The 17,321-nt window shown below is 36.7% G+C and overlaps 1 protein-coding gene across 1 annotated transcript; it reads left to right on the top strand.

Moving 5' to 3' along the window:
• The first annotated feature begins 1,862 nt into the window (after positions 1-1,862).
• On the top strand, positions 1,863-16,919 carry LOC128018619 (EF-hand domain-containing protein D2). The gene is made up of 4 exons (XM_052604226.1): positions 1,863-2,435; positions 13,414-13,561; positions 13,710-13,844; positions 14,048-16,919. The coding sequence occupies exons 1-4, from the start codon at positions 2,152-2,154 to the stop codon at positions 14,177-14,179; spliced, it is 699 nt and encodes a 232-aa protein (XP_052460186.1). The 5' UTR covers positions 1,863-2,151; the 3' UTR covers positions 14,180-16,919.
• Positions 16,920-17,321: the final 402 nt, after the last annotated feature.

The following is a 17,321-nucleotide window of genomic DNA, read 5'->3' on the forward strand; positions in this document are numbered from 1 at the left end:
AACTTACTGAAGCTCACGGACACAAACATGGCTTCATTCACTCTGACCACTCATTCCATGTAAGCACACACTGAATCAGGCTTGGGTACGGTGATTGAGCCAAAGACATCAATAATTTTTCCATGATTTGGAGATTTAGTCTGTTACAATGTTATAACATTTCATAACAATGCAAATGTATGTCCTTTTATAGCAAAATGTCACCATGAAAGTCACTGTGATATCAAAACTGACTATTCGTTGTACATTGCAGTGTATTATAAATTATTTATCCATGCAGATTTTTTTTATTTATTATTAATTTACCATCTTAATCTTTAATAAAATAAAAATATAAAAATGTATCATGTCAACTTAAAAACTGATGAGACCGCTTTCTTTTTTTTTCTTTGTTTTTGATGCACCATGAATTGCAGTCTGATACATTTCAGAATGCATAGAAAATTGTGTTTGTTGTTTGATTCAGGCAATACATTTATGTATAGTTTTGCAAAGAGATTTGAAATAATCTACTACTTTAGATAAAACATAATATTATATTTTATAACAACAGGCTACACATTTATGCTGGATAATTGCCTATTTCCCTTTTTAATCAAAGTCCCCCATGCATGGTTTCCTGTTTCTATTCTCACACAAAGAAACTAGATTGTTATGAGTTTGGGCGTCTATCCAAGGACCAGATTCAAACAGTTCACACAGACTAGCATGATGCTCAATTGTTTATAAAGCCATCTGGAACCACGAGTAGCCTACTGGCCCTTTTAATGCATACTGGGTTTTCACCATGCACACAACATAAAGGAAATATTTTCAGTGTGCTGTGGTATTACAGCATCCCAGATCACATTAGCTTCTCAAGAGAGGTGTGATGAACAAAACACTCCTTTCTCTCACTGGTGAAATCCTGTTTCTTTCTATTTTGTGCATAAAAGGAGAGAACACAGGTAGTGAGTCCAGCCCCTCCTCTATCACTAGAGGGGATGTCTCAGATGAGACAGATGTGTGTATAATGTTCGTTTGTGTGTGTGTTGTTGCGTGTGCGTGTGTGGCTTCCTGTTTCATGAATCAGCCTTTAGTCACTCAGCTGATGGCTTCAGATTTTATGCTGATATCTCACATACTAACACCTTCTAAACTGGCAGCACATAGGACTATATACCCACATTAACACATCAGTTTAGATCTGCTAGGAGTTTTCAGCTCTGATTTTAAGGAAAGATCTGATTAATTATGTGGAACAGATTTAAACACAGTGCCATGCAGCTCAAGCTATAGTAGTATGCTTATTGAAAACACAGATTAGGACAGATATGAATAATTTAATGAAAATAAAATAAACCAAATGTGTACAAGCAAGAGGTGATGAATGAGTACAATTTAGTGAATGTAGAGCGTTCTGTGGAAATTCAGTGGAATTCTCCGGAGATGCACTGCTCCGGAGCTTTATGCAGGAATAACTTAAATAAGAGAAAATAAGAGAGATTTCAAGATAATTCATAGGTACATCATTAACTGTCAACATTTAGTCACAACATATAATAAGAGAGTTCAATTTAAAGTAGGCTACTTAAAGTACTTAAGTACCGGCAATAAATAAATAAATAAACAAATAAATAAATAAGCAAGAATGCATGATCACATTTTGCCCTGCACATTTTGTATGTCTCCCTCGATTATCACACTTGATTCAACTCATTAGTGGAGCCTGCAAAACCTGAAGTGGGTATGTCAGGTATAAGGAGACACACAAAAGATTGTTGTGTAATAACAAAAGGTATCACAGTTTAAGGTTTCGTATATGATAAGTGGTCTTTTGTGTCCGGCGCGTCTCTTTAAAAGGCGTGGCGTAGTGAAGCGGTTTTGTGTCCATCACACGCACGAGCTTATTTCACCGTCAGCGATCACGATCACGGAGGCGTAGTCACGCACGAGCGCTGTCGGTTTGAGTCACTAGCTTACAGCCGCGTATCGCTTCACACCGATATAAGTCGGATGATTTGCATTTTAAAACATATTTAACCAAAAACTTCACTGAATCTGGATTTTACGCACTGAACCTTTATATGGACTTTGCTCTTTGCAGCATCCTGCGTGTTTCCCCACTGTATTTTCTCCGTAGATAGCAGTTCGTTTTCAGAAGGCGGCGAAATGGCAACGGACGAGCTGTCATCGAAGCTGAACCGCAGGCTGCAGATCGAGGATGGCGCGCACGAGCCGGTGGCCCTGGACGAGGCTCACGAGAACGGAGCGCACGAGAAAGCGGCCACGGCCAGCGCGGACTCCGAGCTGGGGGCAATCCTGCAGCGGCGCGGGGAGCTGAACGAGGGAGTCGGTGAACACCAGCAGCCCAGCATGAAGGTGTTCAACCCCTACACCGAGTTCAAGGAGTTCTCGAGGAAGCAGATCAAAGACATGGAGAAGATGTTCAAACAGTAAGTAGCTCATACCAGCTGTCATCCTCTGCTGCTGCAGATACAACACGTGTGCATGTCCTCCCAACATAATCATCTGTCTGTCTGTCTCTTTAAAGTTTATTCTTCAGCATTGTTTATTTATTATGCTTTTATCAAGGGCTATATACTCATATTTCGGTCCTATTAAAATTGCGCTGAATGTTTAAACTAGTTTATAGTCTGTGACACTTAATTCACAACTACTTCGTTGTTTTGTTCATACATTTAAGATAAGCCATAAGCTTATCCCCACCCAAGTCTTTATCATTTATTCCACATGCATTCACACACAGATATATGTAGGACTTTGAACCATGGGTTGAGAAAGTCCCTTTGGTCATGTTCAGGTTTTATTGTGCATCTAATCGAGAGGCATGTCGTGGAGTCTAGGCTGCCCAGTATGACAGTTCTGTTGCCAGATTCTTAGTGAGACTGCTTTTATCCAAAACTACTCTCAGAGCTTTTCTAAATGCTGTCTGCTGCATACAGGGTTAGCAGGGCCAGGGTCTTTTATGTCAGGCTAGTTTCACTGACAGAAACAAACTTCTCTGAGCTGAAAGCTAGGAGTGGGAGGAGGTATGGGGAGCCGAATCTTCGTGAGAGTCTCTGCAAGAATGTGTCCCCTGTGCTCTCTGTGGTGGGGCGATCGGTCTGTGGCTGTGACTGTAGGGTCGGTTTCACACAGCCCTGAACCATGTGGCAAAGGGGGCCTGGTTGAACTAGTGCTCTGAGGAAGTGATGCGTTCCTCTCCCCATTTCTGCTATCAAACAAGGCTACCATTGTTGTGAATTAGCCAAAACAGGCCGCCCAAATCTGTCTGAGAAGCCCTTTGCATATAGATGAGTTGGCCTGTGCATTTTTTGTAACTTCACAAATGAATTTCATTTGTCAGAATGTTTTATTTTTCACAGATTCTTGTTTTTTTTTTAGTATTATTTAGGGTGAGGGACTTTTGCCATTGAGATGAATGGGAAAAATGGCCCAATTATCATGAATTATACATACATTAATTTTAGTGTAATTGTTAGTAATTTTGCCATTTTTTTTCTATTTTCTTCTATGGAACAATAAGGAAGATATTTTGAAAATTGTCTCTATATATCTTTGTGTCCATACAATTAAAGTCATCATTGTCCAAAACAAACATTGGACTTTCATTTGGAGTTGAAACATCATTTAAAATATATTTTTCGATGTTTCACAGAATAAAGAAACTCGTACAGGTTTGATACAATTTGAGAGCGAGAAAATGGATGATTTAAATAATCCATTATTAATCATCTGCACTAGAGAACAGTTAGTTCCGTCACTGTTTAACCTTTTCATCTCATGTTGCTGCAAAATAGATGTGAGACCAGTCTATCACAATAGTTTTGTTATCTCCAGATAACCACATGGGCATTACATAAGTAGATAATGGCTTGCTTGAATTTTTTCTTCTTCTGAATTAGCGTGTGAAGACTATTGTTTCAGAATATCATCTTTTCTTTTTATTCTGTAAATTAGTCTTTTGTGAAGTTCACTCTACGTGCCTGGGAGTCACAAGACCTCGCCCAGGGTGAGATATAGCACTAGTTTCAATCAGTCTCTTTGATGGTGTTGCCCATGGCATTAACTGGGCTGAATGAGACAGGTGAGGTGGTTTCATCCTTAGGAGAGTGTGAAGTGTGGATCGCTCTCTTTGTTTTGGAGAAAACAAAGCAACTGTTTCTACCTCACAAGTTAATCATTAGCTAGAGTTTTTCATGATCTATTCCCTGTTAAGAATTTATAAGACAAGGGGTTTGTAAGTTAACATGCCATTTAGTTACTTCTCCATGTTGTTTACGTCCATACTGGTTTCAGCAACAAAGAATGGTGCACTGCAGGTGATTTATTATTTTCCAGCTCTATAATGGCTGTTTGTGCCTTTGCCTGAAGCCCTGAATGTTGATAAGGAAACAAAGATGAGACATGGGCGGTGAGGAGGCAGATAAGGAACGCTTTATATCCCTGAATGAAGCAATCATAAGAACTCATTGATTGATTGTCTCATAACTGTGACCCTCCAAACCAAAGCTGATATTATTAACTTTGCTTCACGTAGGCACATTCAGAACCCAATAAACACTCTAAAGCTTCAGTTGCAGCAAATGTTGCAGTCTTAAGGGTGATTTTTACTTCTTTGTCGGACCTACGCCGTAGCCTACGCATAGACGCACTCCATTACATGCACCTCTCCAAATATCTATGCGTCAATTCTACATGGACCACAAGCACTGTGATTGGTCTGCTAGAACCCCTTATGTACTTGAGTTAAGTGTGTGTTTATAATTATAGTCCAGCTGATAAGAGGAATGCAGGCTTTGACTTACCCTCAGGCCACTGTTTGGGATTCAAAACTTTAGATTCAGGACCAACATTCAAACCATCATTTCTGGGTGGTTTTGTAGGGAAGATTAATATGAAACTGATAAAACTTTGCATAAGTCATTTAACTTTAATGGTATGATTGTTATAGGTAGTGATTTTAATATTTTCTTTTCTATCAGATTAAAAGGCCCTATCCCAGAGGTTTAACATATGTGACCCTAGACCACAAAACCAGTCTTAAGTGTCAATTTTTTGAAGTTGAGATTTATACATCATCCGAAAGCTGAATGAATAAGCTTTTCATTGGTGTATAGTTTGGTATTTGGCCGAGATGCAACTATTTGAAAACCTGGAATCTGTGGGTGCAAAAAAATCTAAATACTGAGAAAAATCACCTTTAAAGTTGTCCAAATGAAGTTCTTAGCAATGCATATTACTACTCAATTTTGACCCATATAATGTATTTGTGCCTATTGCTTCAAATATACAGCGACTTAAGATTGGTTTTGTGGTCCAGGGACACATATTTGTGGTAAATGGAAAAAAAAATGCATATAAATGCATGTGTTGTTCACAGATAGCTAAGTACACTACACTATTTGGAGGAACAGTGCTGTTGGGGACACATGCTTTGTTTAAAGGTATAAACAATTGAACCTGAAACATTTGTTTGCTGCTGTTTTCGGTGGCCAACACCAACAGAGTTTACAGAAGAACATGACCCTGGGCTTAGCCTGCAGTTAAAATAAGATTGATTTTGAGCAGATGCAGATTTAGCACTGGCAATTGTTCATAAGAGGAATTAATTTGTGTCAGAATATGTCTTTTGAACTTGCACCTTACCAAGAAACTTTTTTTCGATACAGAAATAAAACCCACATCTGGCTAAAATTGCTGTTTACTAGGGATGCACAGTATATCAGGACCATATTGGTTATTGACTGATATTAAGATTTTTTTTAAAATTTTTATTCATTTATTAGCATTAGTTGATATTGAAATGTATAGGATAATATTGCATATTTAATTGATTTAATTTAATTAAATGCTAACTGCCCCTTTTGCTGTCATACAATCATTAAAAAAAAATTATATATATAATTTAATAGCACTGTACCATATTTATTATTTTTCCCCCATTATCAGGCATCTTTATTTAATATGGATAGCAAGTGATCACTCAAACCATGCATAATAGTCTTGAATTGGAGTTTCTGATATTAGACATCTTGGTCACCAGCAGATGAAATCCAACCCCTCTTATCCCCCCTGCTAGTCTCTGGTCATGTGAATGACAGCACAGCCTAATTGGCTGATTGATAATGTGTACAGGTCCCATGCTGTGCCTACATATGAGCGAGGGGCTTTAGTCCTGTGAGGAGGATTCCTGCAGAGTCGACTATAAGGGAAACAGAAGATAAACTCTGCGCTCTTCCTCTTTCTGCCTGCCCTTTTTTCCTTGTGCATTTTTCTCTGGGCCATATTTCTCAGAGAAGATAACATCGAGCACATTAAGGAATATTTCAACGTGAGCCATAACATATCTGCGGGCCACTGGGTATGTTCTCACAGGAGTTTTAGTTCACTGTGGTAATATAGCCTATAATGTATTCTAGCAGAATGTAGTGCGCACTTTTATCTCCAGCGCATACATTTGCAAAGTCTTTAAATGATTATGCCTTTCTCCCTTCAGAAAGCAGAATGACGTGATTATTCTCTGAATCACCCATTTCCTCATCCCTGAAAGTCCTGCATGTTTAAAGAGCCCCTGAGCACAGTTCAGGATGTTGTTGTGCTTCTAAAATGTTGTAGATGCACTGAAAGTTAATACAGCCAAGGATTTTATCCACAAAAGCTTCTGCATTTTGCCAAATTTAACTGACACAGTGACCTAAGAGGACAAGACGAAGTTAAGAGAGAAAAGGAAGCCAATCAATACATGCTGTCTCAGCAAATAAGATGCTCACTTAATAAATTTAAAACTGATAGACTGTCTTGCGTTGGAGATTTAATTAGGTTCCCTAATGTATTGTTTTTATGTAGCTTTGCCATCCTTTGAAAGAGAAATTTAATAGAGATTTGGAGTATAAAAGACTGATGCATATTGCACAAGGGACATCTTTTCTTCAGAAGCTGCCAATGGTTGTGTAGGTGCGAGTTTTATTGAAATGCATACACTTATTTGGCATTCACACACAATCATCACATGCTCATAATGACTCATGTAGGCAGTTTGAAGTGTATTATATTGTTGTGTTTCCAGAAAGGCCACATGTAACCTCAGCACTATAAAATCTCCTCTTTTAGTTCTCATTCCACCAAGCCTTTACTCCCTGTTATTTCTGTTTGTGGCATTTTATGTTCATGCTTTGAACTCTCTGCTCACTATAAATAACCTCTGGGATTGTGTGGCCATTGGCTGATCCGTGAAGGATTCTGCTTAGGACTAATGTTTAGTCACCTGGTCTATAATCCCAGTAGATCGAGGTTAGTGCTGCCTGTGATCATTAGCTACAGCAGCGGAGAATGCAGTTTATTGCTGCATTACACGCATGGCATACAGTTGTGCAGAAACTGCATCAGTGTTTACCTCAATAAATATTCATGGGAAATTGTTAAAAATGTCAAGCAGCAACAGTAAATGTGTTAACTGAAGAAAAACACTGAAATAAGAATGTTAACCAAGGATGAAATGTGAAACATGACCCAAGATAACCCAGGATCACCTTCACACAGTGTGAAAAGTCTATGTGCATGCATCTGTGACTCTCTTTTGTTTTTATCACAGAATATGTAAAAAACTTCAAACATGTATAATGATTTATTGAATCAATGCGTTTCATAAAATGCATGTTATATTATAACATTTGGTTTATATTAAGATTTTAAATATTAATAATATTTAATATTATGATATTATTATTATTATTATATAATATTTATTATATTTTGTAATCCAGATAAAAAAAAATATTAGAATTTGATTTTAATATATTAATATTAATAAAATCACTGTGGACGTTTCATGAGGCCACCTGGTCTAAAGTATTGTTGGACTCAAAAAGGACACAACATCTCATTTATTCATCAGTTTTTGTAAAGGCAGTCCAAGTGATCTGTAGATAGGAACTGTAACAGGCTTGCATATAAAAATTAATATGAAAAACATTCAAAGCCTTGTTCAGTTGGTTTACCTTTTTCTTTGGATTGACTTTTCTTAGGAAATGTTAAGTCGTACTGCATTGCTGTGACTCATCTCTGAGAATGCTTCATTTTTTTGTTGTTAATATCATCTGTAGAGTGGGTGGATAATAATGGATCCAGCTTAAAGCTTCATACATTTAGCATCTCATCTTTATACGTGCTGCGAGCTGGATTGAATATATGAAAAACAAAGTGTCTTTAAAAAAGTGGAAACTGACCGTTTATTCTCTGACAATGATCTTTTTTGAGTAATGTATTTCACTTAATTTTTATAAATAATGAAAAGGTAAGCATTTGGCATGGTTTCGACTATCTTTTGTCCAAAAGTCTCACACAAGAACATGAACCACCTGGTTCCTTTACAGAAAAGAGTTTGTAGATCTCTTTCATAGGTTACAGTCTTTTAGGAATGATTTGTGTAGGCTGTTAGGTTCTGATTTGCTCATCAGGTTTTGTGCCTGATAGTACAGAGAAGTTCTCCAATAATCTGTCAATGGAATTGACCTCGATTTCATTCTTGTTCTAATGTTTAGACTTGCTTTTTTTGTCTCTCTCCCTCTCTCTCTCTCTCTCTCTCTCTCTCTCTCTCCGGATCATTCCCTCATCCTGTCCCATCTCATGAAATGAAAAATGTAATTGTCATCAAACACATGCTACAAAGATGCCTAATGGATGTGAAATGCACGAACACCAGATTTTTAGTGTTTGTTCCTGATCGTTCACTTCTGTTACGCCGGACCTTTGTGAAGAATGTACTCTGAATTGATCACGTGTTTGTGAGGGTTTTCCCGTGACTTCTCCTGTTAGCTGTTGCTTGGCTACATGGGATTAAGGAGATTGGCAGGAAAAGATAGGAAAGGGAGGGAGCAAATGACAGGAGGAGGAAAAAGAGTTGGTTTGTCACTCCTCATGCGTCAGAGTTCAGTGTGAAGATTCTTGTTTATCAGCACTTCATGGTCAAAAAAATCATGAGAAATGAGAAAATGCTATGCTGACACGTTACTGTCCTTCAGATCACATTGAGCTGCATCCTGGAATACTGTTGTCTAATTTTAGCTCCAAGGCATCATTTCACGTTGATTTTAATTTTCAGCATTAAATCAGCAGTAGCTATAGGCATGCATTACAGGGTGTCTGTTCAGATAGATGTGTATTTAGGCTGGCATCAGGCAGCATTTTAGTCAATTCAGGCAGTTGCTTAATCTTAAATCCTGTTACATGCCTCACATTCTGACAAACAGTTGCTTTTAAAGTCCATTATTCACAATACATTTAATGGTTGGTTTGAGTAACAGTCTGCGTTAATTTAAGTGGTGGTATTTTAGCTATCAGCATTGACCGTTTCACTAAAAGGTTATTCACTTCTAAAATCAGCCCCATTTAAACTTTGCTTCATTCAGATCTACCAGAAGCTTTTAGAGATATAGTGTACAGCATCATTAATTAAGTTTTTAAAGATGCCAAGATACATACTTATTGTAGCTATATGCATCATGCCTATAGCTACTGCTGATATAATACAGGCAGCTGTTTCAGACAAGTACACAAGAAGAACTTTCCAAACCCAATCTCTCAAAAACTGCTTGCCAGAACTTGCATTTAAAAATCTATTTTGAAACGACAACCAAATCTGACATGAACTGTCCCATACATGTTATTTCCTATGCTCAAATAGTCTTAAGCATGTGTCACAGACACTATCTGTCTCTAAGGGAACCAGAACTTCTAATGGCAGCTGCAGTGACATGATGACTTACCAATTGAAGATTGTCTCAATAATTGGCTTTAAACAGGCTCTATTATAGAAGGCAGGACTTATTCCACTATATTGTGTATTGCATGACTTTGTCTTGCTGAAGAACTGATGATAATGTCAAAGTTTTGAAGTGTCCAGTAGCTTGCCTGTTTAAAAAAAAAAAAAATTATTATTAAAGTCATATTTCTGCTCTTGGGTGACTGTAAGTGTTCGTTTTGGACAAATCGATTGTAAATGAATTTCAAGAAGGATTTGGAGCTAGTGAGTTTTTCTGGGGGTCAGTGCTGAAGTAGCAGATCGAGGCTCTCATGAGGCTATTTACTTATTTCCTGTTTCTCATAATTTCTCTTGTTTTCCTACAGTGTGTCAAGTTTCCTAAAAGTAAGCAGCATAGATTCAGTACACGTGTGTCCATCGTCAGGGGTAGACCGGATCGAAGCTAAATCCTTATAAACTGAAGTCCCATGAGACTGCACAGGACAAATGTTACACCTTTAATTATAAAAAAAATAACAAACTTAACTTTCATTTAAATTCAGACTTGCATGGTAAACTCTTTCAAGAGTTGTTGAAAGTGGATAACTGGATAAAGAGGACTTTTTAAGTACATGGAGCAAAAATGTAGTTACAAACTAGCTTTCTTGTTCCTTCTTTTGTCTTTCTTTTTAATTACTAAACAAACTTGATTTTGTTCCAACAATATGAACTGAATTCTCTCAGCTATCAGTAAAGTCAATCAGACGAGTCAACCCTTTCTGCTAAGGCAGAAGGAAGTCAGTATCAGCTCAAGGCTTTGACTCTACTTCTCTTGGTTATTACAAGGAAGTGCTGATTGCATTTGCTTCCTCAGTCATCTGCTGTGTAAAGTGTTCAAAGACTTATTTGGGCAAAAACGTGATCTTCCTCAAGTGCATGGTGACAAAAAGGGCAACATTTCTTTATTTCAGCTTTTCTGGCAGCAACTGCTTTGCTTTCCATATAGACGCTAAACATTATTATGTCAGCTGTATTTGGTAAGAATAAGGCTGAAATGCATGTCCCTGATTGGTGCAACCAACTGAACTGTTGCATTTTCTGTTTATGAGAAAAATTGTGTTGGGTTTTTAGCACTTGAGAGCTTTTCATAATCTGTGAAATATCTCAAACCCCACAGATAAGAGTAGACGGAGTCAGATAGTCAGAAACTCTCAATACTTTTTTAAACCGCTTATCTTGATTTTACTCTCGTCTTTACAGTGTTTCAACCAATCAAATGCATCCTTGCTGAATAAAAGTATGAATTTATTATAAAAACAAAATCTGAATTTTGTTGATGCAAAATACATTTCTGCTAATTCCGCTTTACATTTCTGTCTAAAAGAGAATTTATTGATTAAACCAGGAGATCATAAGTCATAATTCACCATGTTCAGGCTAAAACTCTGTGTTGAGCATGATTGAGAGGAAGTGACACCACTTGGCACAGTGATTCAGCTTGACTGATGACAATAAAATGGAAAAAACTGTGAAAGCTTAAGCATGGTGTTAATCTTTCACAAATCTGGGTCATTGTGCAGCACTAGGCGTCTTTCAGAAGTATAAGCATGTGATTTCAGGCATTGAGGTTTGACTGCATAATTAAACATGGTGGATTTAAATAAGAATTTTCACCAGATTATTGTCATCTTAACACACAAGTAACAAGTCTGCCATGTTTGTTCTGACCAACCGAGGAAAAAGTTATTAAAATAAATTGCGCTACCAATGGTGATTTAATCTAAAGATCGGTTAGCTCATATCACCTCAAACCATGCAAATTATTATTATTGTTCAACTTTATTCTCAAATTGTTAATGTTAACAACATCAGCATTGCGTTACTATGAGTATGTAGATTTCAATTTCTTTACAGTCTAATCTCTAATTGTCATACCATTCAAATTTCATATTAAGGAATTCTTTTAACCCAAAAAGTAAATTATGCTCTCTTTAAACTGGTTGTCTTTAAACACAGACATTTTTGTAATCAGAAGCACATTTAAAACTGGAATATAATTTAATTTCATTCACATGTGTTTCATAAACGCATAATCCTTTCTGGATCACAATCCACCATCAGAATGTTAAAATGAATTATTCTAGCTGCTGTGAGAAAAGATTATAAACGATCCACCACCCGAAGGATCCTCACATGCGATAGCCTGCTAGCTGGGACAACTTTATGTTTACAGACGTGACGTAAAAAAGTGGCAGCATGCTTGAATTTCCCGCGAAAACCTACATGTACCACTCAAATTAGAAAACATTACTATAAGTTTACCATTGTGAATCGGGCTAAATTAAGATTGGTTAGTTTTAAGCACTGTCTGTTTATGGACTTGATCAAATACTAATTTTGGATCATTTTTAACCAAAAAAAAGTTATGGACTACAACTTTAAACAGACTAGCCATATGCAGAAGTAAATCATTGATTTGAAATCACTGTGGACATTAGCTGCCCATTTTCTCAAGTGATCTGATTTTGATCTGAACAGCCACCTCAGTCTTGCTTGCACTGAAAACACATTAGTATGATAAACAACTGCTGTACTGTAATCCTCACCCGAACACAGGATAGCAGCATCTACAGAGAAACATGACCCTTACAGTAGCTCCGATGCCCCACAACAGCAGTCCCTCATCAAACAGCATTTCAGAGCGCTGTGATCAAGGTTAGCCTGATGTGGCAGATGCCACAGCATGAAGAGGTCATTTGAGAGATTTTGTGACCCTGAACACAAACACACTCTTTTGGCCTTTGGATTAGTGATGAGAAGATGTCAGACTGCAGTGGGTATAATAAATGGGTGAATGGACACTTGAGCTTTGAATAATGATATTGATGCTGGGAGGTCTGCTTAATAAATTCCTGTATGTTTCAAAGCATAATGCACTTTACTCAGGGCAGATGCCATGATTCATTGTACACAAATGAAAAAAAGATTTTAGCTGGTGTCTACCTTGGTGTAGATCAGTGGTTCTCAGCAAACTTCCAGTGATTTCTCAGTAAATTTTGAAATTATTTAATGGTTATATAAACCATATTCATTATAATAAAGAATAAAGATGTACAACATTTAGATTACTTCAATTACATTAAGATTTGTTTTAATTTCCTTAAAACCGAAGTAGTACCAGAGGTGCCATCAAATATTGTCTTGGGTAAAGACAAAGTGACAAAGACTGACTACCACTGGTTTAGATAAATCAGCCACCTCCAGTACGCTGAGAATGTCTTTGCAAAATATTTCCAGAGGACAAACATTTTGATCCGTACAACCAAATGAATAAATTGGCTGTACATTTGTCCATCACATACGTTTTCATTCAGATTAAATTAAATGTAGTATCTTCCCAGATTAAAGTAGTGAAAACACTTTTACAGAAATGTATTCATTAGCTACGGACAGTTGGTATATTAAGTAAAAAATGTTACAATAGTGTTGATAAGGTATTCCTGCTAGCATCCGCACTACCCTCTGTTGATCACAGGAGACATTGCAGCAATATAGCCCGTGATGAGATGGGTGGAAATGTTTTCAGGGACATTTATTTCAAAAGAAGTCCTGTTTTCCATGATATTTCTACTTTAATAACTTGGTTGCTTGTTTGTGTGTGTGTGTAGGTATGATTCCGAGAAAGATAACTTCATCGATCTGATGGAGCTGAAGCTGATGATGGAGAAACTCGGTGCCCCTCAGACTCACCTGGGCCTGAAGAACATGATCAAAGAAGTAGATGAGGACTTGGATGGCAAACTCAGCTTTAGAGAGGTAAATGCTTCAGTATGTTGAAATACTTAGTTTGTAGATTTGGCTGTATTTCACAGAAATGAAATCCATAATTAAGAGCTGTGAACTTAACAGGAAACTACTTCTATTCCCCCATTAATCACTTAAATTCTTTCCTCTCTCTCTCTAGTTTCTCCTTATCTTCAGAAAAGCAGCAGCAGGAGAGCTGGCGGAGGACAGTGGGCTTCATGTCTTGGCACGTTTGTCAGAGATTGATGTGTCTACTGAGGGAGTGAAGGGAGCCAAATCATTCTTCGAGGCAAAAGTAAAGAATCGTGACATTTAATACTTTTTTTTTTTTCACCAGTGAAATAAATCATAATTTTCAACCATCAGCATATTCATTCATATGTTTAAACCCATTTTAGTCTATGACAGCTCTGTGTTTCAATAATTTCCTGACTAGATAGGTTGCATTGAATGCCATCAATAAGGAAATTCAACTAAAAAATTATTTTTTTCTGACAGGTGCAGGCCATTAATGAATCAAACCGGTTTGAGGCGGAAATCCGCCAGGAGCAGGAAGATAAGAAGCGCCAGGCGGAGGAGAGGAAACAAAGACAAGCTGCTTTCAAAGAGCTAAAATCAGCCTTCAAATAGCCTCATCCACCTCGGCAGCCTCGATTTACTCATCCACTTCTGTCCGTCTGTCTGTTATCAGAGTCCCCTAAATCAGAGATACTATGCAAGGCTGTGAAATGCTCCGAGAACCATGCAGATTCATCTTCCTGAGAGAGGGACACTTGTGTAGTTCGTACTCATGAGTGGATGTCAGTGTTGAAATCGTCTGTTTTACCGTTGCCTGGTTCTCTCACGCTCACTCTCAGGCTTATTTTAAATGTGAAGCCAGACACTGATCTCAATACACTGGATTGGATTTGTTCTGTTTCAGTCGCATGTGTATATATTTACTGTAGTTCATTCCCCCCATCATTGCGTCAGTTTTGTTTTCGCTGGAATGGCATTTGGTCTTGTTCTCGTTGATGATTCAGTAGATTAAAATCTAACATTTTAAAAGTTATTTTTAATCAATTAGTACTCTCAGTATGCCATATCTAGTCCATTCATATCAGGGGCTATTGCACTAATGCAAAACATCATTTCCTGTTTAACTAGGAAATGCTTTTCACTGTACCGTGACTAATTATACTTTGATTGCTGACCATTTGAACACGAGAGGATGAGCATTAGTATACAACAGACCCCTGCTCTCATTCACAGATACGTTAAATATTAAGAGCATTAAAATAACCTATATTTTTACTGAGCAGAGAGAGAGATGGAGAAGTGGTTTTGGCTGTATGTGCATGTGTGGTGATGATTGTGTTAGTGTTTGTTGAGTGTTATTTTTTTTGTATTTTCTTGCATGGTCACGGTGTTGTCTTTCCTTCATGGTTCCCTTTAGTCTTTAAGGTGTCCAGTGTTAAATGTGGTACATATGAGGCATCAAATCCACCTCCTCAGCTTTTATTTATAAGACTCACCTTTGTGTCTTTCCAAACCTGTGTAACTTTCTTATTCTTTGGTGTTTCGCAGAAAAGTGAAATTCATGCATGTTTGGAACAACATGTGGGTGAGTAAATTATTTGGGGTGAACTTTCCCTTAAAGAGTTAACTAACTCCGTCAGTGTCTGGAGAGCATTATATTAATCAAATTATGACCAATATTACAAGCATTTGCACAGCAGCCCATGCTGCATGAGACAAGGTGAAAGCAAATGTTTCATGCATAGAAATAAGACATCATTTGCTAATGAAATATGCATGGCTTTTCTGTAGAGCCAGCCCAGAGCATGTATTCCAACATCAAGATGAGATTAATGTCAATGTGTCTGACTAGGATCTAATTTTTAAGTATTTCGTTTTAAAAATAGAATGGGCTTCATCGTTTACTCTCACATCTTCTGAAAAATGAGGGAATTAAATCATCCAAAAGTGTAATGAATACAATGTTTTATGGTCATGTGACATACAGTACACTGTGGCAAAGGTAACAGATTATATGTATAAAGACAAATCTATATTTTCCTGTGATGAAAATTGAAAATAATTTTAGTTTTGTATGGAAAGGGGTCTTGTGGAAAGAAACATTCTTATTTTCTCAATATGAAATTTGTTGCTTACAATCTTGTCTCCCTTCGGTTCTCTGTATATCTGATATTCCTTTGGTTTTTCCATTACAATCGAATCAGTAAAGGCAAAATACCTTTTTTTATAATGGAGACAATACTGATGGCAATAGCTATGCTTCACGTTGTTCCTTGTTTTTGTGTTCCGGGTCACTGGTTAACGTACTTGTTTGCGAACTAGTTCTGTGGAAATTCAAACAATAGGTGTTTAAATATTTGTCTTCCGATCTTTCCAGCCGTCCACATCTTCTTATTTTCTTTTGTTATCTACTGTTCGATTTAGAGGTATTTTAAATATTGGCTAAGGGGTGAATGTTGTAGTGTTAATGTTATTGATTGGTGAATGAGTCGTTGTCTGATGACCCCAATCAAACAACTGTTGTTTTTTTAGAAACCATAAACCATTCTGTCATTTCCTTTTGAGAAATTTGAACTGTTCTATTCTCGTCGTGCCAAATGATTTCACATTCTGTACTGTTAAGCTTATTTTAGTGCAACATTCCACTTTAAAATTGTCTGAAATCCATCTTTAATTAATATGAGAACAGCTAATTAGAATTTAGACTGAATTTCACTGATCCATAATTTTAAATTAAATGAATGCATTTAGCAGACGCTTTTATGCAAAGCGACTTACAGTGCATTCAGGGTAAAAATTTTTACCTGACATGTGTTCCGTGGGAATTGAACCCACAACCTTGCGCTGCTAACGCAATGCTCTACCACTTGAGCCATGTTAAGACTTTTAAAAACGTATAACTCCTAATTAATCGGTAAAACCCCATTTATTCTTTTGTTTTTTATTATTAATGTTTGCATTGAATAATTACATTAGAGCTTTATCTGTATTAACTGTATTAAAATGCTTCTTCCAAGGCAGATAATACAAAAAGCAAATTTTTAAACATTCTTCTTTTATTTTAACTTTTCTGTGAAATGTTTTGTCAGGAGGATGAAAAATGTCAGTGTAGTAAAATGATTTAATCTCATGGCATGCTTTATTGTTTCATTCATCATTCCAGTCATTTGACAGTGGTTGAGAGGGCCTTGAATCATCTATTTGTACCTTACCGTCGCTGTCTCGTGGTTATGGTATCATACTCTTGTCGGCTTATGATATGTGGCTTCTCTAATATGCACATTTATTTGAGATTTTCTTACTAAAATGTACAATTATTCTTATGACAATAAAAATACTTTTCATTTGGAAACATTTTTGTTTATTTGTGGTTGTGTCTCATACCTCAAACTCGTATAACATGAAAAAGATTTCAATTTAAGAAATCAGCAATTAAAAGTATATATTAGAATATATAAATATATGAAAATTGCTATACTAATTGCTTCCCATAAATTGTAGATTGCTCTCTAATTTTGATCTCCACTGAAAGTGAATGTAAATATAATACAAAAATTATACAAATTACATAAATAAAAACAACCAATAATATTTTCTAAGTAATTATTTGTTGAAGGCTACTGTTTACAGAAAAGGTGTGACAAAAACGACAGGGTTATTTGAATACTAAAGTGCACTTAAGCACTCAGTTTATGAAATTAATGTTTTGTAAATTACCTTTACACTTTTGTAAACTACATTATGAAACCAAATA

The sequence above is a fragment of the Carassius gibelio genome, chromosome A8, assembly GCF_023724105.1.
Source record: "Carassius gibelio isolate Cgi1373 ecotype wild population from Czech Republic chromosome A8, carGib1.2-hapl.c, whole genome shotgun sequence".
In the NCBI taxonomy this organism is placed as follows: Eukaryota; Metazoa; Chordata; class Actinopteri; order Cypriniformes; family Cyprinidae; genus Carassius; species Carassius gibelio.